Genomic DNA, 22,288 nt, shown 5'->3' on the forward strand with positions numbered 1-22,288 from the left:
AGTTTCCTAGGGAAACTCTGGACTGGTGGCAGCTAGGCGTGCTATGGGGCTGAGCTGGCACTGAATTCTGGTTTTTAGGTTTTATGAAGTGCCTGGAAAACCACTGACAAATACCACAGAGCCACTGGAAATACAAAGGGAGGTTGAATACGGAGGACACCCTAAAGAAAGGTGCGAACATCCGGCTGTGGAGCAATTCTGTGCTGGAACCATATGGACAGAGCAGAGATGCGCACTTTCAGAGAGGCCAGGCGGGTCTGAGATCCAAGCCAGCTTGAAGAAAAGAAAGGATTTGAGAAGCTCAAAAAACCCCAGAGGGTCATAGCATCGTGCACCACAGTAGGTATGCCACACACGGTAATAGATACAGGCGGAGGCCGGCTTTCGCACTCTGAGCATGGTCTGGACCACAGAGCAAGAGAAACCTTTGGACCTCAGGAGGGATGACTCAAGAGCCATGCCGTCAAAGACAGATGGGCTAGGTCTGGTTGTAGTGGAAGTGGAAAAGGGGCAGCAATAAATAGACTCCAAAGCTCGGAGAACCAATGGCGTCTGGGCCGGGCCGGAGAAACCAATAGAACGGTGCCTCCTTCTTGCTTGTATTTCCGAAGGACCCAAGGAAGGAGGGAGACGGGAGGGAAGAGGTACACCAGATGGAAGGCCCATGTCACTGTCAGGGCGTCTACGAAGGCTGCTTCGGGATCTCTTGTTCTGGACACGTACATGGGAACCTTGTGGTTGTGTCGGGAGGCTATGAGGTCCACGTCTGGCAGGCTCCACTTGTCCACCAGAAGCTGGAAGACCTCTGGGTGTAGAGTCCACTTGCCGATGTGCACGTCGTGACGGCTGAGGATTCCGCTTCCCAGTTAAGGATCCCGGGAATGACCACCGCCGAGATGGTCGGGAAATGGTGTTTGGCCCAACGGAGAATGTGAGCCACTTCCAGCATTGCTAATCGACTGCGAGTGCCTCCCTGATGGTTGTGGTAGGCCACCGCAGTGGCGCTGTCGGACTGGGCCTGCATCAATCTGCCCTGGAGAACGTCCCGTGCCAGAGTAAGTGCTCTGTAGACAGCTCATAGTTTCAGGATGTTGATTGGTAAGCAACATTTGGTGGGAGTCCAACTGGCCTGAAAGGAATGTTGACCGGATACTGCTCCTTAGCCACAGACGCTGGCATCAGTAGTCAGGAGTATCCAAACCGGAATCCAGAAGGGTCGACCCTTGTCCAAGTGGGGCGTGTGGAGCCACCAAGTTAGAGACAAACTAACATCCGGAGAGAGGACCATCATCTGGGACCTGATCAGATGTGGTTGTCCATTCCATCTGGACAGGATCAGGTGTTGCAGGGGTCTGGAGTGGAACTGGGCGTACTCCACCATGTCGAAGATGGAGGCCATGGCCCCATGTATGAAAATTTTGTCTGCTGGCAGTAAAATGCTTTGTGCCTGGGAAACCAGGAGAGCTCCCAGATGTAACATCCATTGAGAAGGCATAAGGGATGGCTATTTCCAGTTGAGTAGCCAGTGATGTTGTTGCAGGAAGGCAATAGTCAGTTGGAAATGGCGGTGAAGGACCTCCAGAGAGTGAGCGAGGTTCAACAGGTCGTCCAGGCATGGGAGTATTCTGACCCCGACTACGAAGCTGGGCAGCCATCACAGCCATGATTTTGGTAAATACCCTGGGAGCAGTAGAACGACCAAAAGGCAAAGCCCGAAATTAGAAATATTGGCGTAGGAACTGCTGATGAGAGGGTGCTATAGGTATATGCATATAAGTATCCTGAATGTCCAAGGACACCATAAAATCCCCTGGCTCCATAGCTGGGACAGTACAGCGGAGGGTTTCCCTACAAAACCTGGGTACCTTGATAAACCTGTTGTGAGATTTGAGATTGAGGATGGGTTAATGAGTCCCATTGGGTTTCTGAACCAGGAACAGGGTAGAGTAAAAACCTGTCCCGTGTTGTGACAAAAGGACTGGAATCACTACCCCTGTTTGCATTATGGACAGAATGACCTTTTGGAGGGCCTTGGCCTTGCTGAGGTCAGATGGGGTGCCTGTGCAAAAGAATTGCTGAAGGGGGCGTCTCTGGAATAAGATAGCGTACCTGTGAGAGACCCCTTCTTGCACCTATGAGTCTGTAGTGGTCTTACGCCAGGATTGTGCGAATTGAAGAAGTCAGCCTACCACCCTGGGATCCCCCAGGATGGCCCGCCCCGTCAGACTGAGGGCTTGTCTTCAGACTTGGTAGTTGGACGTTGGTAGCCCAGGCCTGCTTGGTCCTGGTGGTCTTTGTAGAAGCTGACTGCCGAGGGAAGGGCTGACCTTTAGCTTTGCCTTGGGGGCGAAAGGACTGAAAGGTACTGTAGATGTCCGAGATCTCAGAGTAGAGGCTGAAGGCAGGAAAGCGGCTCGGACAGCCGCCAGATTAGCAATGATTTTGTCTAATTCTGCGCAAAATAGGATATCCCCAGTATATAGCAGCAAGTCCAACCATAAGCGTAACCAGAGCATACGGCGGGTTACCACAAGGTAGCAGATGCCCTGGAAGCCAGGAGACCAGTATCCAGAACCGCTTCACCTAAGTAGGAGGCAGCATCCCTGATAAGTGTGATGTGGAACATAAGTTCCCGGGAAACGCTAGAGGGAAGGCTTTCCTCAATACCCTCTACCCAGCTCTCAATGGCTTTGGCCACCTAGGCAGCGGCCATAGCAGGCGGAGCATTCGCTCCTGTAAGGGAATAGACATTTCAGACAGGCTTCAATCCTCCTATCCGTAGTCTCCCTTAAGGAAGAGGTGGTAGGGATAGGTAAAGTGGAGGTTTTAACCAGATGTGCCACATGGGAATTCACAGCTAGGGGAACCTCCCACTTAGCTAAATTAACTGATGGGTTAGGGTAAAACAAAGCCAGGCGCTTTGGTAGCTGAAACTTTTTACCAGGAGTATTGCAAGTTTCACGCAGGAGTTCAGTAAGTTGCTCAGGCTGAGGAAAATTCAGCCTTAACCTTCTGGCGCTTAAACAGCAGGGCCTTTTTTGGTGGAGAAGGCTCCTCCTCTTCTATTTGAAGAATAGATTTGACTGCCCTCACTAGCGCAGATACGTCTAGGGTAGACTGACGCTCCTCCTCTCCAGAGGGGGACTCTGCCTCTCAGAATCTGTGTAGACTGAGGATGGCACAGCATGCCCAGTGGCTTTAGTGGGCAAAGGGTCTGTCACCCTGTAACATTGGTTGAAAAGCAGTAGAAGTAATAGTTAGAGGGGGCTTTGCTGTGACTGGTATAGCAGGGTGCACCTACTGGGAGAATCCCAGAGGGGGAGCCACCACGGGGGTTGGTAGGCAGTCAGCTATTTGTTCTAGTATCTGTGAAAAAGAATGCCAGGGGGGATCCTGCACAGGAGCTGGAGGTGCCGGCTGGTTAGGAGGGATATAGTAAGATGCACACAAACCATCCTGTACCAAGTCCTGAGGGGATAATCCTGCTTAACAGGACTTGCATGAGACCAGAATAGGAGCAGCAGCCTCCTTATGATCCTTGCCTTTGCTAGACATACTGTAGCTGCAAGAATAGTATAGCACACAACATGGCACTAGGCAGTGTGCAACAATTACAGTGCTGTGACAGCCTTCACAAACACTGGCAGCTATGAAGTATGTGAAACCCCTAAACACCTGTTCTTAGGGTCTTTGGAGAAACAAAAGGGAAAGGTATAAAGCTGACAGTAGAAAAAAATAAGATTTTACTCACCGGTAAATCTATTTCTCGTAGTCCGTAGTGGATGCTGGGAACTCCGTAAGGACCATGGGGATTAGCGGCTCCGCAGGAGACTGGGCACAACTAAAGAAAGCTTTAGGACTACCTGGTGTGCACTGGCTCCTCCCTCTATGACCCTCCTCCAGACCTCAGTTAGGATACTGTGCCCGGAAGAGCTGACACAATAAGGAAAGGATTTGGAATCCCGGGTAAGACTCATACCAGCCACACCAATCACACCGTATAACTCGTGATACTATACCCAGTTAACAGTATGAAATATAACTGAGCCTCTCAACAGATGGCTCAACAATAACCCTTTAGTTAACCAATAACTATATACAAGTATTGCAGACAATCCGCACTTGGGACGGGCGCCCAGCATCCACTACGGACTACGAGAAATAGATTTACCGGTGAGTAAAATCTTATTTTCTCTAACGTCCTAAGTGGATGGTGGGAACTCCGTAAGGACCATCGGGATTATACCAAAGCTCCCAAACGGGCGGGAGAGTGCGGATGACTCTGCAGCACCGAATGAGCGAACTCTAGGTCCTCCTCAGCCAGGGTATCAAACTTGTAGAATTTAGCAAATGTGTTTGACCCCGACCAAGTAGCTGCTCGGCAAAATTGTAAAGCCGAGACCCCTCGGGCAGCCGCCCAAGAAGAGCCCACCTTCCTCGTGGAATGGGCTTTTACAGATTTAGGATGCGGCAGTCCAGCCGCAGAATGTGCAAGTTGAATCGTGCTACAGATCCAGCGAGCAATAGTCTGCTTTGAAGCAGGCGCACCCAACTTGTTGGGTGCATGCAGGATAAATAGCGAGTCAGTCTTTCCGACTCCAGCTGTCCTGGAAAAATAGATTTTTAGGGCCCGGACTACGTCCAGCAACTTGGAATCCTCCAAGTCACGAGTAGCTGCAGGCACCACAATAGGCTGGTTCAAATGAAAAGCTGAAACCACTTTTGGGAGAAATTCCGCCCTATCCATATGGAAAATCAGATAAGGGCTTTTACATGATAAAACCGCCAATTCTGACACACGCCTGGCCGAAGCGAAGGCCAACAGCATGACCACTTTCCACGTGAGATATTTTAAATCCACGGTTTTAAGTGGTTCAAACCAATGTGACTTTAGGAAATTCAACACCACGTTGAGATCCCAAGGTGCCACTGGGGGCACAAAAGGGGGCTGAATATGCAGCACTCCCTTTACAAATGTCTGAACTTCAGGTAGTGAAGCCAGTTCTTTCTGGAAGAAAATCGATAGAGCCGAAATCTGGACCTTAATGGAACCCAATTTTAGGCCCATAGTCACCCCTGACTGTAGGAAGTGCAGAAAACGGCCCAGCTGAAATTCCTCCGTTGGGGCCTTCCTGGCCTCACACCACGCAACATATTTTCGCCATATGCGGTGATAATGGTTTGCGGTCACTTCTTTCCTAGCTTTAATCAGCGTAGGGATGACTTCCTCCGGAATGCCCTTTTCCTTCAGGATCCGGCGTTCAACCGCCATGCCGTCAAACGCAGCTGCGGTAAGTCTTGGAACAGACAGGGCCCCTGCTGCAGCAGGTCCTGTCTGAGTGGCAGAGGCCATGGGTCCTCTGAGATCATTTCTTGAAGTTCTGGGTACCAAGCTCTTCTTGGCCAATCCGGAACAATGAGTATAGTTCTTACTCCTCTTCGTCTTATTATCCTCAGTACCTTTGGTATGAGAGGAAGAGGAGGGAACACATAAACCGACTGGTACACCCATGGTGTCACTAGAGCGTCCACAGCTATTGCCTGAGGGTCTCTCGACCTGGCGCAATATCTTTCTAGCTTTTTGTTGAGGCGGGACGCCATCATGTCCACCTGTGGCCGTTCCCAGCGATTTACAATCAGCTGAAAGACTTCTGGATGAAGTCCCCACTCTCCCGGGTGGAGGTCGTGCCTGCTGAGGAAGTCTGCTTCCCAGTTGTCCACTCCCGGAATGAACACTGCTGACAGTGCTAACACGTGATTTTCCGCCCATCGGAGAATCCTTGTGGCTTCTGCCATCGCCGTCCTGCTTCTCGTGCCGCCCTGTCGGTTTACATGGGCGACCGCCGTGATGTTGTCTGACTGGATCAGTACCGGCTGGTTTTGAAGCAGGGGTCTTGCCTGACTTAGGGCATTGTAGATGGCCCTTAGTTCCAGAATATTTATGTGTAGGGAAATCTCCTGGCTTGACCATAGCCCTTGGAAGTTTCTTCCCTGTGTGACTGCCCCCCAGCCTCGAAGGCTGGCATCCGTGGTCACCAGGACCCAGTCCTGTATGCCGAATCTGCGGCCCTCTAGAAGATGAGCACTCTGCAGCCACCACAGCAGAGACACCCTGGTCCTTGGAGACAGGGTTATCAGCCGATGCATCTGAAGATGGGATCCGGACCACTTGTCCAACAGATCCCACTGAAAGATTCTTGCATGGAACCTGCCGAATGGAATTGCTTCGTAGGAAGCTACCATTTTTCCCAGGACTCGCGTGCAGTGATGCACAGAGACCTGTTTTGGTTTCAGGAGATCTCTGACTAGAGACGACAACTCCTTGGCTTTCTCCTCCGGGAGAAACACCCTTTTCTGGTCTGTGTCCAGAACCATCCCCAGAAACAGTAGACGTGTCGTAGGAACCAGCTGTGACTTTGGAATATTCAGAATCCAACCTTGCTGTTGTAGCACCTCCCGAGATAGTGCTACCCCGACCAACAACTGCTCCCTGGACCTCGCCTTTATAAGGAGATCGTCCAAGTATGGGATAATTAAAACTCCCTTTTTTCGAAGGAGTATCATCATTTCGGCCATTACCTTGGTAAATACCCTCAGTGCCGTGGACAGACCAAACGGCAACGTCTGGAATTGGTAATGACAGTCCTGTACCACAAATCTGAGGTACTCCTGGTGAGGAAGGTAAATGGGGACATGCAGGTAAGCATTCTTGATGTCCAGTGATACCATGCAATCCCCTTCCTCCAGGCTTGAAATAACCGCCCTGAGCGATTCCATCTTGAACTTGAACCTTTTTATATAGGTGTTCAAGGATTTCAAATTTAAAATGGGTCTCACCGAACCGTCCGGTTTCGGTACCACAAACATTGTGGAATAGTAACCCCTTCCTTGTTGAAGGAGGGGTACCTTGACTATCACCTGCTGCGAATACAGCTTGTGAATTGCCTCCAGCTCTGCCTCCCTGTCCGGGGGAGCTGTTGGCAAGGCAGATTTGAGAAAACGGCGAGGGGGAGACGTCTCGAATTCCAGCTTGTACCCCTGAGATACTACTTGTAGAATCCAGGGATCCACCCGTGAGCGAGCCCACTGGTCGCTGAAGTTCTTGAGACGGGCCCCCACCGTACCTGGCTCCGCCTGTGGAGCCCCAGCGTCATGCGGTGGACTTAGAGGAAGCAATGGAGGGCTTTTGTTCCTGGGAACTGGCTGTATGCTGCAGCTTTTTTCCTCTACCTCTGCCTCTGGGCAGAAAGGACGCGCCTTTAACCCGCTTGCCTTTCTGGGGCCGAAAGGACTGTACCTGATAATACGTGTTTTCTTTGGCTGTGAGGGAACATGGGGTAAAAATGCTGACTTCCCAGCTGTCGCTGTGGAAACGAGGTCCGAGAGACCATCCCCAAACAACTCCTCACCCTTGTAAGGCAAAACTTCCATGTGCCTTTTAGAATCTGCATCCCCTGTCCACTGCCGAGTCCATAAACCCCTCCTGGCAGAAATGGACATTGCACTTATTTTAGATGCCAGCCGGCAAATATCCCTCTGTGCATCTCTCATGTATAAGACTGCGTCTTTAATATGCTCTATGGTTAGCAATATAGTGTCCCTGTCTAAGGTATCAATATTTTCTGACAGGGAATCTGACCACGCAGCTGCAGCACTGCACCTCCATGCTGAAGCAATAGCTGGTCTCAGTATAATACCTGAGTGTGTATAAACAGACTTCAGGATAGCCTCCTGCTTCCTATCAGCAGGCTCCTTTTGGGCGGCCGTGTCCGGAGACGGTAGTGCCACCTTCTTTGACAGGCGTGTGAGCGCTTTATCTACCCTAGGGGATGTCTCCCAACGTGACCTATCCTCTGGCGGAAAAGGGTACGCCATTAGTAACTTTTTAGAAATTACTAGTTTCTTATCGGGGGAAGCCCACGCTTCTTCACACACTTCATTTAATTCATCAGAAGGGGGAAAAAACCACTGGTAGTTTTTTCTCCCCAAACATAATACCCTTTTTTGTGGTACCTGGGGTAATATCAGAAATGTGCAACACATTTTTCATTGCCGTAATTATGTAACGTGTGGCTCTATTGGAATGTACACTAGTCTCATCATCGTCGACACTGGAGTCAGTATCTGTGTCGACATCTGTGTTTGCCATCTGAGGTAGCGGGCGTTTTAGAGCCCCTGATGGCTTTTGAGACGTCTGGGCAGGCACGGGCTGAGAAGCCGGCTGTCCCACATCTGATATGTCGTCAAACCTTTTATCTAAGGAGTTGACACTGTCGCGTAATTCCTTCCACATATCCATCCACTCAGGTGTTGACCCCGCAGGGGGTGACATCACATTTATCGGCACCTGCTCCGCCTCCACATAAGCCTCCTCATCAAACATGTCGACACAGCCGTACCGACACACCGCACACACACAGGGAATGCTCTGACTGAGGACAGGACCCCACAAAGCCCTTTGGGGAGACAGAGAGAGAGTATGCCAGCACACACCAGAGCGCTATATAAAACAGGGATACACACTACACAGTGATTTTACCCCTTATAGCTGCTTATATATCAAAGATTGCGCCTAAATTTAGTGCCCCCCCTCTCTTTTTTACCCTATGTAGTCTGGAAACTGCAGGGGAGAGCCTGGGGAGCGATCCTTCCAGCGGAGCTGTGAGGGAAAATGGCGCCAGTGTGCTGAGGTAGATAGCCCCGCCCCTTTTCCGGTGGGCTTCTCCCGCTTTTTTTATACAGTTATGGCAGGGGATTTTACACATATATAGTCTTAAAGGCTATATTATGTGTTAATTTGCCAAGTAAGGTACTTATATTGCAGTCCAGGGCGCGCCCCCCCAGCGTCCTGCACCCATCAGTGACCGGAGTATGTGGTGCGCCTGGGGAGCAATGGCGCACAGCTGCAGTGCTGTGCGCTACCTTAATGAAGACCGAAGTCTTCTGCCGCCGATTTCCAGGAACGCCTTCTTGCTTCTGGCTCTGCTAGGGGGACGGCGGCGCGGCTCCGGGACCGGACGACCGAGGCTGGGCCTGCGTTCGATCCCTCTGGAGCTAATGGTGTCCAGTAGCCTAGAAGCCCAAGCTAGCTGCAAGCAGGTAGGTTCGCTTCTCTCCCCTAGGTCCCTCGTAGCAGTGAGTCTGTTGCCAGCAGATCTCACTGAAAATAAAAAAACGAAATATTACTTTCTTTCTAAGAGCTCAGAAGAGCCCCTAGTGTGCATCCAGCTCGGCCGGGCACAAAATTCTAACTGAGGTCTGGAGGAGGGTCATAGAGGGAGGAGCCAGTGCACATCAGGTAGTCCTAAAGCTTTCTTTAGTTGTGCCCAGTCTCCTGCGGAGCCGCTAATCCCCATGGTCCTTACGGAGTTCCCAGCATCCACTAGGACGTCAGAGAAATATCAGACAGCAGAGCTAGCACAAGTCACAGACAATGCAGAATACAATATTAATAACTGCAATGGGCACTAAATCGACTACACAGTGGCTGGTAGGATATAGCGCTGTATAACATGGCTCCTAGGAGAAGTATACAGGGAGACTGGACCCAGAAGGGGCTGGCCAAGCTCTAAGCAATTTGTGGCATTCACAAAGATCTGTGGGAGCCTCTTGGGCGGAGTGGCATGGGGACTCATTGGATTAGTTATGCAGAGCAGCAACCTGGCCTTCTGTACACACTTAAACAAAGTTTGATCATGCTAATGTGTTTATGGCTAAGGAAGCCAGCTCTGGGCACAAGGTGTGGCAGATAGCTGTGCCTATTAGTCCCCACCATTAAGGAGTAGCTTTAGAAACTCCCCAGGGTAGCGGTGTCCTCCAGGTAGGGTGGAAGAGAAAAACAGGATTTTTTGATAGTTACCGTTAAATCTCTTTCTCTGGGGAATACTGTGTTTCCCCCCTTCTATTCTGCCCTCATGTTTACTGTTAGGCTGGGTATACAGTACATTAGGCAATATATTGGCCAATATATCATTCCGAAGCAGAACAGAACGATACATCGGCCATATCGCTCAGTGTGTACCCGTGATTGTACACTCTCAGCCATGGTCTGCGGTGGCCACCCCACCTGATGTGTTGCAGGTCAGATGGGATGATCCCACTGACGACATACAGGTGAACGCAGCGGGTAATGATATATCACACAGCCCGATCGTGCAGTGTGTACGGCCGCGCAATTTATCAGTCTTCAGATTGGTTGGGACACACATCGTCCTGATACATACCCAGACTTAAATTAATTTTGTTTGGTTGTGTGTTGGTTCTATCCTTCTCTGGGCTTAATTGAGTTCACATTGGCAGTTGGAGAGAGACATGTAGAGGGGAGGAGCCAACACCACAGGAGTTTGATGTTGTGTGCCTGCTCCAGGAACGCACCCTCTACACCCCAAGGCAGCAGTGTCCCACAGATGGATTCAGAGAAAGAGATTGTATGTTATGTACCAAAAATCCTATATTCTAATTATTATTTAAAGAATGTCATAATCCACTGCACCAAGGTCCCCCAGAGTTTTCCTTATTTACTTATAATCACCTTCTGTGATATATATATAAAATGTTGATTATCATGAATTAATTTTAAGGGAGGTATTCAAATGATATATCACGCCCAAATCCTTTCTAAAATGATCCCCGTTATAACGCATATCGCGCCCATAGTAATCAGGTTTTGCTGCGCAAAGAGTTGGGCACCTCGCTACCCCAGGGGGTAGCGAGTTGAAAGGATACCACACCCGTCAGTAGAAACAGAACGGGTGTGGAAGGGGTTGCAAAGAATTGAATACCGCCCAAAGAGTCTAACCATTTTGGAAAAGCAGCAATTAAACCGCATTTATTCCGGAAAACATGCCTGGTGGTGTTTATCTTAGCAGTTCTGCTGGACAGTTGCCCTTACCTTGGCATATCTGGAAGCATGTTGAGGAACAATCCTCGCTAAGAGACACCACAGCTCAGGGTTTCCTGGGTGGCTGAATAAGAGAAAATCAGAACAAAGTATGAATGCAATTTCCATGTGAGAAACTTAACACAGTTGCTAGGTTGTTTCTCTAGGACAAAAGTGTACTAGCTTATAAATCACAGACATTTCTAAGAATAAAAAACAACAACCCTGAAAGATGTGCAGCAGAAACATAATAACAAATGAAACAGGATTTAGGAAGGAAAGCCAAAAGTTCACTGGGAGGTCCAATCACACACTGCAATCAAGGGACTCTAGCTCAGTGGTGGCCAACGCGTGGCTCTTGAGCCACATGCGGCTCTTTCTTTATTCAAATGTGGCTCCCAACACTCAAAGTCACGTGACCACAAGAGATCTGTAAACCACTGCACTCCAGCTAGACATGCAGCAGCATTATGTAGACTGAGAACTGAGGGAGCCAAATACACATGGGGGAGCTGGAGTGACACAGGTGGGTGCTGGCTGGAGTGACACAGGTGGGTGCTGACTGGAGTGACACATGGGGGAACTGAAGTGTATTATGTGAATCTGGCTTTTCAATATATTTTATGTGGATCTGGCTCTTTCAATTATTTGATGTAGAAGTGGCTTTTTTATTGTATTTTATGTTGAATCTGGCTTTTTCCATGTATTTTATACCAGGGGCGTGGCCTAGCAGGCACAATGTCACACCCCATTTTTGCAAGTGCGCCTTCGGCTCGAAGTTGGCTCTTTGATGTACCTAACAAGATTTCTTGGCTCTTTGTCTCTGACTGGTTGGCCACCCCTGCTCTAGCTTTTGATTGCTCTTCCCACTCAACACCATCATCACAAATTACATTTATTATTTATTACTAGTTATTTATATAGCACACACATATTCTGCAGCCATTTTACAGAGAATATTTGCCCATTCACATCAGTCCCTGCCCCCCTATGTTCTCTACCATATAATGTATGTATACACACACACACACACACATTTTTATCAGGAGTCAATTGACCTACCAGTATATTTATGTTTTGTGGGAGGAAACCAGAGTACCCGAAGGAAACCCACGCAAGTACGGGGAGACTATACAAACTCCACACAGTTAGGGCTGTGGTGAGAATCAAATCCACATCCTCAGTGCTGTGAGGCTGTAATGCTAACAATTACACATCCGTACTGGTTATCTTATCTCATGGGTTCTTAAACTCAATCCTCAGGACCCCAAACAGTGCATGTTTTCCAGGTCTCCTCACAGAATCACAAGTGAAATTAGTTCTACCATTGAATCCTTTACAATTTGTCATTGAGTAATATGTACACCTGTGCACCTGCTGGGTGACCTGGAAAACGTGAACTATTTGATGTCCTGAGGACCGAGTTTGAGAACCACTGTCTTATTTGATTTGCTGGTTCTGTCAATAACATATAATACAATGTTTGTAACCAATTATGGGGTGTATTCAATTCTTGTCGGAACTGCCGTCTTGTCGGAAAGACGTCAGTTTCCGACTTTTTCAGGTTGAATAGTGATTCGACCTATTCAATGGGGCTGCCAATTTTCTGACAGGTTGGACATTCCGACTTGTCGAAAAACACGTGGATCGGCAGCCGCGGACCACGTGTTTTGTCGGATTTGCGGCCAAATTCTACAGCTTTTAGTCCCGTTTTCGACAATGTCAATCCGACTTTAAAAAAAGTCGGATTAACATTGTCGAGAACGGCCAAATCCTGTCAGATTTGGCTACAAATTGAATACTGTATTGTCGGATTCTTTCCGTCGGAAAGGATCCGTCATGCATTGAATACACCCCTATGTATGGTCTTAGTGATTATTTTATTATATCTTTGGTAGTACGGTCACAAATGAAAATTCTGCTTACTGAGGGATCTTACATGCTGCAGAGAAACTTCAAGCTATTTCTTAATGAGAAATAAGAACTTACACCAAAAAATATAAGTAGTACTTTGTAGCACTGACATGTTAAAACACGTGGCTTACTGGTAGGTGTGCATGTGTTATGATACAGTTTATATGATTGTAGAAAGCACTACCAGTGCAATGAGCCAGGAAAGAGGTGTAAGCATTGCCCATAAATCCTGGGCCTACTGCTCAGTGTGTGTATAATAACTGCTAAGGAGACACAATTAATTATGACGTTCCATCGTTAATGCACTCTCCACAAAACTAGATGTTGTGATATGCATATTCAATACTGTGAATGGAACACTGCCAGTTCCCCCAGCAGCCTCTGCAAATCTCTTTTACATTGCCGCCATCTTGCACTCATGACCCAGGTTGGTTAGCGGAAATAAAGGTGCACGCCGTTTCACTGAATGTAAATGAGGACCAACCACTAAAAGCCTGGTTATGGGACCCTGAATCACAAATAGTCTTCTTTATTTACACAGAATGAATATAATGTTAGTATTACCATACCTGTGTACTGCTTTGCAGGCCTGTCTCTGCACAGCAGCGCTCCTTCCTTGCAAAGCATATATAGCACAGGTAATAAGGCATTTCTCATAGATATTAGCCTTAATTTGAACGTGCTTGAGTAGCTCATTAAGAGCAGCTGTTGCCAGGGTAACGTCATGCTTTGCCAGACCCAAAGCACACAGAGCTTTAAGACTTTCAATGCTGGATTCCTTCAGTACAGAGCTGTGAACACAAAGTACACATATACATACACTGCTTTTTGTATGCCATTCTTATATTTTTTTTTTTTATTGCAATTCCAATATGTATTTTTATGTCAAATTTTCAATAAAATATATTTAACAAAACCCCCAAAAAACGTACACACCTCCCATCACATGCCTTAATGCTGAGACACTGTCAGGAATTTGCTGTGTACACAACAATTACAGCAATGGATTATACAAATGACGAACACAAACTTTTAGCTTTAGGCAGATTCATTACAATAGTAGGTACATGGCATGTGACTGCTAAAGAGCCAACACCTGTAGGATGCCCAAAGCATGTGCTACTATAGGAGGCTATGTACTATACTGCTCATTATACAGTATGGTGTTTTATCCAACTCCCATTTTCACTCATCTTAGCAATACAAACAGTGGGACTTATATAGTGCTGGATGCAGCATATGCACAGTAAAACAGAGTACAACTCAATCTGTATGCAGACTGAGACGTATACTATCTGCCCATTGCGTCTCTCTATAAGTAGATAAGCGAAATAGGGGAGGGAAGGTGCAGGCTGGTGTAGCCCGAGTACAGTTAGGTGAGTAAGCGCTCCTTACATGCCCTGTAGTAGTCCCTATGTCAACATTATGAATACTGCCAAAATATTCACCTGCCCCCTCCCTGAAACAAGAGAACTAACATGGGAGACCATACAAACTCCGTGCAAATAATGAGCTGAACAAAATTGAATCCAAGACCCCAGTGCAGTAAGACTATAGCACTCAGATAATAATCTTAAATTTAATGACCATTTCCCCTTGCAGTCACTGTATTTGCAGTTACTGTAATTATAACAGTGTAACAGAGTCTGAGCTTGCTGGGAAAGAAAGTTCTATCTGTTTGGTGCCCAGACTCTCCTCACCAGGCTATACCCAGTGCCCCCTAGTGGAAGCAGGAAGAAATAACATTGTAACATTATGTTACCTACACCTGAATACATACTGTACCATTTAAAGAGGAGTGTCTTGGAGGACTCAGAGTCACCCTGGCGGTACTGAATTATTGCCATGGCTGTGAGGATGTGTGCCTTCTCCTTCTCCGTCTTGGAAACGGATAAAGCCGTCTTGTAAGCTAAATGAAAAATAAGGAAACACAATGGGAAAAGTGTTCTTCCTATTCATGTTCAGTTTTGAACTAAGTTACTTTAAACAAATATTATACACAGGCATTGGCAACAAGCGGATTACAGAGGAGGAGATGGATGACATATTTCAGTAGCTGCTTTGGAAACCTAACACAAAAGACAAGAAACACATGCAGCTGGTATTTATGAATCTTTAATGAAAAGCACCAGAACTACAAAAGGGCTGCATCCTCATATAACCTAATTAGAGAACAATGACAGTATATGGGCAAATAATAAGATTTTACTCACCGGTAAATCTATTTCTCGTAGTCCGTAGTGGATGCTGGGGACTCCGTAAGGACCATGGGGAATAGACGGGCTCTGCAGGAGACTGGGCACTCTAAGAAAGATTTAGTACTACTGGTGTGCACTGGCTCCTCCCTCTGTGCCCCTCCTCCAGACCTCAGTTAAGGAAACTGTGCCCGGAAGAGCTGACATTACAAGGAAAGGATTTTGGAATCCAGGGTAAGACTCATACCAGCCACACCAATCACACCGTATAACTTGTGATAACATACCCAGTCAACAGTATGAACAACAACAGAGCATCAGACAAACCTGATGCAACCATAACATAACCCTTATTTAAGCAATAACTATATACAAGTATTGCAGAAGAAGTCCGCACTTGGGACGGGCGCCCAGCATCCACTACGGACTACGAGAAATAGATTTACCGGTGAGTAAAATCTTATTTTCTCTAACGTCCTAGTGGATGCTGGGGACTCCGTAAGGACCATGGGGATTATACCAAAGCTCCCAAACGGGCGGGAGAGTGCGGATGACTCTGCAGCACCGAATGAGCAAACACAAGGTCCTCCTCAGCCAGGATATCAAACTTGTAGAACTTTGCAAAAGTGTTTGAACCCTACCAAGTAGCTGCTCAGCAAAGCTGTAATGCCGAGACCCCTCGGGCAGCCGCCCAAGAAGAGCCCACCTTCCTTGTGGAATGGGCTTTTACTGATTTTGGAGGCGGCAAGCCAGCCGCAGAATGAGCCTGCTGAATCGTGTTACAGATCCAGCGAGCAATAGTTTGCTTTGAAGCAGGAGCACCCAGCTTGTTGGATGCATTCAGGATAAACAGCAAGTCAGGTTTCCTGACTCCAGCCGTTCTGGCTACATAAATCTTCAAAGCCCTGACTACATCTAGTAACTTGGAATCCTCCAAGTCACGAGTAGCCGCAGGCACCACAATAGGTTGGTTCAAATGAAAAGATGACACCACCTTTGGCAGAAATTGCGGACGAGTCCGTAATTCTGCCCTGTCCATATGGAAAACCAGATAGGGGCTTTTACATGACAAAGCCGCCAATTCTGACACACGCCTAGCCGAAGCTAAGGCCAATAGCATGACCACTTTCCACGTGAGATATTTTAACTCCACGGTCTTAAGCGGCTCAAACCAGTGAGATTTCAGGAAACTCAACACCACGTTAAGATCCCAAGGTGCCACTGGTGGCACAAAAAGGGGGGTGAATATGCAGCACTCCCTTTACAATGAAAGAAAATTGATAGGGCCAAAATCTGGACCTTAATGGACCCCAATTCTAGGCCCAAAGTCACTCCCGACTGTAGGAAGTGAAGGAAACGGCCCAGCTGGAATTCCTCTGTAGAGGCATTCCTGGCCTCACACCCAGCAACATATTTTCGCCGTATACGGTGGTAATGTTTAGCCGTCACGTCCTTCCTAGCCCTTATCAGCGTAGGAATAACCTCATCCGGAATCCCTCTTTTCTACTAGGATCCGGCGTCCAACCGCCATGCCGTCAAACGCAGCTGCGGTAAGTCTTGGAACATACAAGGTCCCTGCTGCAACAGACCTTGCCCTAGAGGCAGAGGCCATGGGTTCTCTGTGAGCATTTCTTGCAGCTCTGGATACCAAGTCCTTCTTGGCCAATCCGGAACAATGAGTATTGTTCTCACTCCTCTTTTCCTTATGATTCTCAGCACCTTGGGTAAGAGAGGAAGAGGAGGAAACACATAAACCGACTGGAACATCCACGGTGTCACCAGTGCGTCTACAGCTCTCGCCTGAGAGTCTCTTGACCTGGCGCAATACCTCTGTAGCTTTTTGTTGAGGCGGGATGCCATCATGTCCACCTGTGGCAGTTCCCACCGACCTACAATCTGCGCGAAGACTTCTTGATGAAGTCCCCACTCTCCCGGGTGGAGGTCGTGCCTGCTGAGGAAGTCTGCTTCCCAGTTGTCCACTCCCGGAATGAACACTGCTGACAGTGCGCTTACGTGATTCTCCGCCCAGCTAAGAATTCTGGTGGCTTCTACCATCGCCACCCTGCTCCTTGTGCCGCCTTGGCGGTTTACATGAGCCACTGCGGTGATATTGTCTGACTGAATCAGAACCGGTTGGTCGCGAAGCAGGGTCTCCGCTTGACTTAGGGCATTGTATATGGCCCTTAGTTCCAGGATATTGATGTGAAGGCAAGTCTCCTGCCTTGACCACAGCCCTTGTAAATTTCTTCCCTGTGTGACTGCCCCCCACCCTCGGAGGCTTGCATCCATGGTCACCAGGACCCAGTCCTGAATGAATCTGCGACCTTCGAGAAGGTGAGCACTCTGCAGCCACCACAGGAGAGACACCCTGGCTCTGGGGGATAGGGTGATTAACCGATGCATCTGAAGATGTGATCCGGACCACTTGTCCAGTAAGTCCCATTGGAAGGTCCTCGTATGGAACCTGCGGAAGGGAATGGCCTCGTATGATGCCACCCTCCTTCCCAGGACTCGAGTGCAGTGATGCACTGACACCTGTTTTGGTTTTAATAGATTCCTGACCAGTGTCACGAGCTCCTGAGCTCTCTCTATCGGGAGATAAACCCTTTTCTGGTCTGTGTCTAGGATCATGCCTAGGAGAGGCAGATGAGCTGTAAGAACCAACTGCGACTTTGGAATATATAGAATCCAGCCGTGTTGTCGTTACACTTCCAGAGAAAGTGATACGCTGTTCAGCAACTGCTCTCTTGATCTCGCTTTTATGAGGAGATCGTCCAAGTACGTGATAATAGTGACACCTTGCTTCCGCAGGAGCACCATCATTTCCACCATTACCTCGGTGAATATTCTCAAGGCCGTGGAGAGACCAAACGGCAGCGTCTGAAATTGGTAATGACAATCCCGTACCGCAATTCTGAGGTACGCCTGATGAGGTGGATAAATGGGGATATGAAGGTATGCATCCTTTATGTCCCGAGTCACCATAAAATCTCCCCCTTTCAGGCTTGTAATGACCGCTCTTAGCGATTCCATCTTGAACTTGAACCTTTTCAGGTATATGTTCAGGGATTTTAAATTCAATATGGGTCCGACCGAACCGTCTGGTTTCGGGACTACAACATGGTCGAATAATAACCCCCTCCTTGTTGAAGGAGGGGAACCTTGACCACCACCTGTTGAAGATACAATTTGTGAATTGCAGTTAACACTGTTTCCCTCTCGTGGGGGGAAGCCGGCAGGGCCGTCGGTGAGGAGGCATCTTCTCAAAGTCCAGCTTGTATCCCTGGGACACAATATCTATTGCCCAGGGATCTAACAGGGAGTGAACCCACTTGTGGCTGAACTTACGAAGGCGTGCCTCCACCGGGCCTAGCTCCGCCTGTGGAGCCCCAGCGACATGCGGTGGATTTTTGTAGAGGCCGGGGAGGACTTCTGTTCCTGGGAACTAGCTGTGTTGTGCAGCTTCTTTCCTCTGCCCCCGCCTCTGGCAAGAAAGGACGCACCTCGGACTTTCTTGTTTCTTTATTCGAAAGGCTGCATTTGATAATGTCGTGCTTTCCTAGGCTGTGCAGGAATATAAGGCAAAATATCAGAATTACCAGCTATAGCTGTGGAGACTAGGTCCGAGAACACTTCTCCACACAATCCTCAGCCTTCCATATGCCTCTTAAGTCGGCATCATCTGTCCATTGCATATTCTACAGGACACGTCAAGCTACATAGCTTTGACTCTAGTACCCAGTATACTCATGTCTCTTTGGGCATGTTTTATATATACATATCTCTTAAGACAGCATCTTTAATATATATATATATATATCTCTATATATACATATATATATCTATATGCATACTAGGGTCTCAATCTCTGCTAATAAGGTACCTGTCCACGCTGCCACAGCGCTATAAACCCATGCCGACACAATCGCCGGTCTGTGTAGTGTACCAGAATGTGCACGCTATCTGCAGGATCCCTGAGAATAGCTAGTGCTACCTTCTGGGCAAACGTGACACCCTAGGGGAAGATTCCCATCACATCCTGGCCCTAGTGGGGAAAGGATACTGCCTGAGAATTCTTTGTGGGAAGCTGCAGTCTCTTGTCTGGAGATTCACGCTCTTTTTCCTCATGAGAGGAGGGAAATTTACCTCAGCTTTCTTCCCCTTAACATGTGTACCCTTGTGTCAGGGACAAATGAGTCATCAGTGATATGCAAATCATCTTTTATTACAATAATCATATATTGAATACCTTTCTGCCATTTTGGCTGTAACTTTGCATTATCGTAGTCGACACTGGAGTCAAACTCCGTGTCGATATCAGTGTTTATTATTTTGGATAGTGAGCATTGTGAGACTCTGAAGGTCTCTGTGACATAGGGACAGACATGGGTAGATTTCCTGTCTGTTCTCCAATCTTTTGTGCAATAAATTCACCTTAGCACTTACACATATCCAAACAGGTGTCGGCGTTGTCGACGGAGACACCCTCTCACACACATATTTGCTCTATCTCCTCCTCAGGGGAGCCTTTTACCTCAGACATGTCGACACACACGTACCGACACACCACACACACAGGGGATGCTCTATTTGAAGACAGTTCCCCCACAAGGCCCTTTGGAGAGACAGAGAGAGAGTATGCCAGCACATACCCCAGCGCTATATGACCCAGGAATCACACAGTAACTTAGTGTTAACCCAGTAGCTGCTGTATATATTGTTTTTACGCCAAATTTATGTGCCCCCCCTCTCTATATTTACTCTTTCTACCGTGAGTCTGCAGGGGAGAGCCTGGGGAGCTTCCTCTCAGCGGAGCTGTGGAGAGAAAATGGCGCTGGTGAGTGCTGAGGAAGAAGGCCCCGCCCCCTCAGCGGCGGGCTTCTGTCCCGCGATTTTGTGTGAAATTAATGGCGGGGGCTCATGCATATAACAGTGTCCAACTGTATATATGCTGCTTTTGCCAGGAGGTACTTAATTGCTGCCCAGGGCGCGCCCCCCCCCCCCCCCCCTGCGCCCTACAGTGACCGGAGTGTGTGGGTTAGTGTGGGCGCAAAGGCGCACAGCTGCAGTGCTGTGCGCTACCTCATATGAAGACAGGAGTCTTCTGCCGCCGATTTTGACGTCTTCTTGCTTCAACCCGCCGGTTTCTGTCTTCTGGCTCTGCGAGGGGGACGGCGGCGCGGCTCCGGGAACGGTCGTCCAAGGTTAGGTTCCTGTGTTCGATCCCTCTGGAGCTAATGGTGTCCAGTAGCCTAAGAAGCGCAACCTAGCCGCAGTTAGTAGGTTTGCTTCTCTCCCCTCAGTCCCACGTAGCAGAGAGTCTGTTGCCAGCAGAAGCTCTCTGAAAATAAAAAACCTAACTAAAATACTTTCTTAATAGCAAGCTCAGGAGAGCTCACTAAAATGCACCCAGCTCTGTCCGGGCACAGATTCTAACTGAGGTCTGGAGGAGGGGTATAGAGGGAGGAGCCAGTGCACACCAGTAGTACTAAATCTTTCTTAGAGTGCCCAGTCTCCTGCGGAGCCCGTCTATTCCCCATGGTCCTTACGGAGTCCCCAGCATCCACTAGGACGTTAGAGAAAATAAAAAATACCATATTAATACTTTCAAAGCAATGGTCTCCATTTAAATAAGGACTAAAACAGCATAAAGCGGCACCCACAGCCACCAGATCCCCTTACTGCAACATGAGGAGGGACATATTATATTGAACTGTTAATGTTTATTTGTTTACCAAATAACGGAAACATACTTCCACCCTACTTAATATTGTATTAGTACAATCACCAGTAATTTAGCAAATATGTGTGATTATCCTTATGGAGAAATGTCCTTATTGGTGATGCGGTCAGGATGTCTGTGCTCAAAATCCTGACCGCGGAATCCCCAACACACGCTCACAGTGCCGGCGTCGGAGGGGAGGGTTAGGCTGCGCGGGAGGGGGGTGTTAGGCTAAGCATACTCTGGATGCTGAGCACATCGGGATGCCGATGCCGGTCTTCTGGGCTTCTCAGTCAGACTGCAGAGGCATTGGTAGTCTTGTATTTGATTGTGGGAGCTATTATTATCTCTGTCCCTCTTCTGCTGATGAATTTATGTGCAAAAATCTAAGACGTTATTTTCAGACATTATATTGTTTTACGTTTTTATATGTCTACTATCAGCTAGAGCATAGGTCTGCAAACTCGGTCCTCAGGACCCCACACAGCGCATGTTTTGCAGGTCACCTCACAGAAACGCACGTGAAATAATTAACTACACCTACGGACCTTTTAAAATGCGTCTGTGAGTAATTAATACACCTGTGCACCTGCTGACAAACCTGCAAAACATGCACTGTGTGGGGTAATGAGGACCGAGTTTGCAGACCTATGAGCTAGAGCAGTGGTTCTCAAACTCGGTCCTCAGGACCCCACACGGTTCACGTTTTCAAGGTCACCCGGCAGCTGCTCTGTGTATCACCAACTGACACATTTTAAGAATCTACAGGTGACCTGCAAAACATGAACCGTGTGGGGTCCTGAGGACCGAGTTTGAGAACCACTGAGCTAGAGTTTATGCAAGGTGTTTCTAAGGCTGCAGAACAAAGAATACTCAGAGAAGCGCTACCATTCAACAGCATAAATAAATTTATTATTAAAAAACATATAAAAACTGTCACAATTCAGTGAATAAACCGAGCTGCGTAATTGCGTATGTGTGGCAGTGCCTGTGGTATATTGGACTATCTCTCTCGCCGTAGACACAGAGCTGAGTCATGTGACAGCAGGAGGACAGGAAGACACGCAGCAGCAGAGAGAGTGTGTACAGACAGAGGGGAGAGTGTGAGGAGTCCCTGGGGGTCAGTGCTGCTGCTGCATTGATCTTCTGTATAAGGGAGTGATTGTGGTCCAGAGATTAACTTTTCTTCGCTGTCTGTGAAGGTAAGTTGCAGGTTTGCAGTTGCACGCAGCTGACACAGTTTTTAATTAGCTGATTGACATCTGATACCTGTTACAGCAATCAGAGAACTCCAGGGGTATATAAAAATGCCCAACACTATAGAGGCGGTACTTCTGATGAAACAGCCCCTGTCTTGAGGCTGAGAAACGCGTCAAGCATCCGCCCGACATCTATCCGATATCCTGGGCTCATCAAACATCCACACACAAGGAGTGTGTTCAGCGGCTCCCGCTAACAGAATACAAGTGCACGGCTTGTGGACATACAGCCGCACCTTCACATCAGTGTGTAAGGGTGTTCGGCGGCTCCCGCAGACGGAGCTACGAGCGTACGACTTACAGACATACAGCTACGCTC

General features: G+C 48.1%; 1 protein-coding gene across 4 annotated transcripts in view; it reads right to left on the reverse strand.

Annotated features, from left to right (window-relative positions):
* SKIC3 (SKI3 subunit of superkiller complex) overlaps window positions 1–22,288 on the reverse strand; it is a 441,476-nt gene that overhangs the window by 123,757 nt on the left and 295,431 nt on the right. For all 4 annotated transcript variants that reach the window (XM_063964031.1, XM_063964029.1, XM_063964032.1 and 1 more), the window contains exons 30-32: window positions 14,579–14,702; window positions 13,363–13,584; window positions 10,892–10,964 (exon numbers count right to left, since the gene is read on the reverse strand). In XM_063964031.1, coding sequence (XP_063820101.1) covers window positions 10,892–10,964; window positions 13,363–13,584; window positions 14,579–14,702 — 419 coding nt within the window. The remainder of the gene's footprint in view (window positions 1–10,891; window positions 10,965–13,362; window positions 13,585–14,578; window positions 14,703–22,288) is intronic.

Source organism: Pseudophryne corroboree, chromosome 1 (assembly GCF_028390025.1).
Source record: "Pseudophryne corroboree isolate aPseCor3 chromosome 1, aPseCor3.hap2, whole genome shotgun sequence".
In the NCBI taxonomy this organism is placed as follows: Eukaryota; Metazoa; Chordata; class Amphibia; order Anura; family Myobatrachidae; genus Pseudophryne; species Pseudophryne corroboree.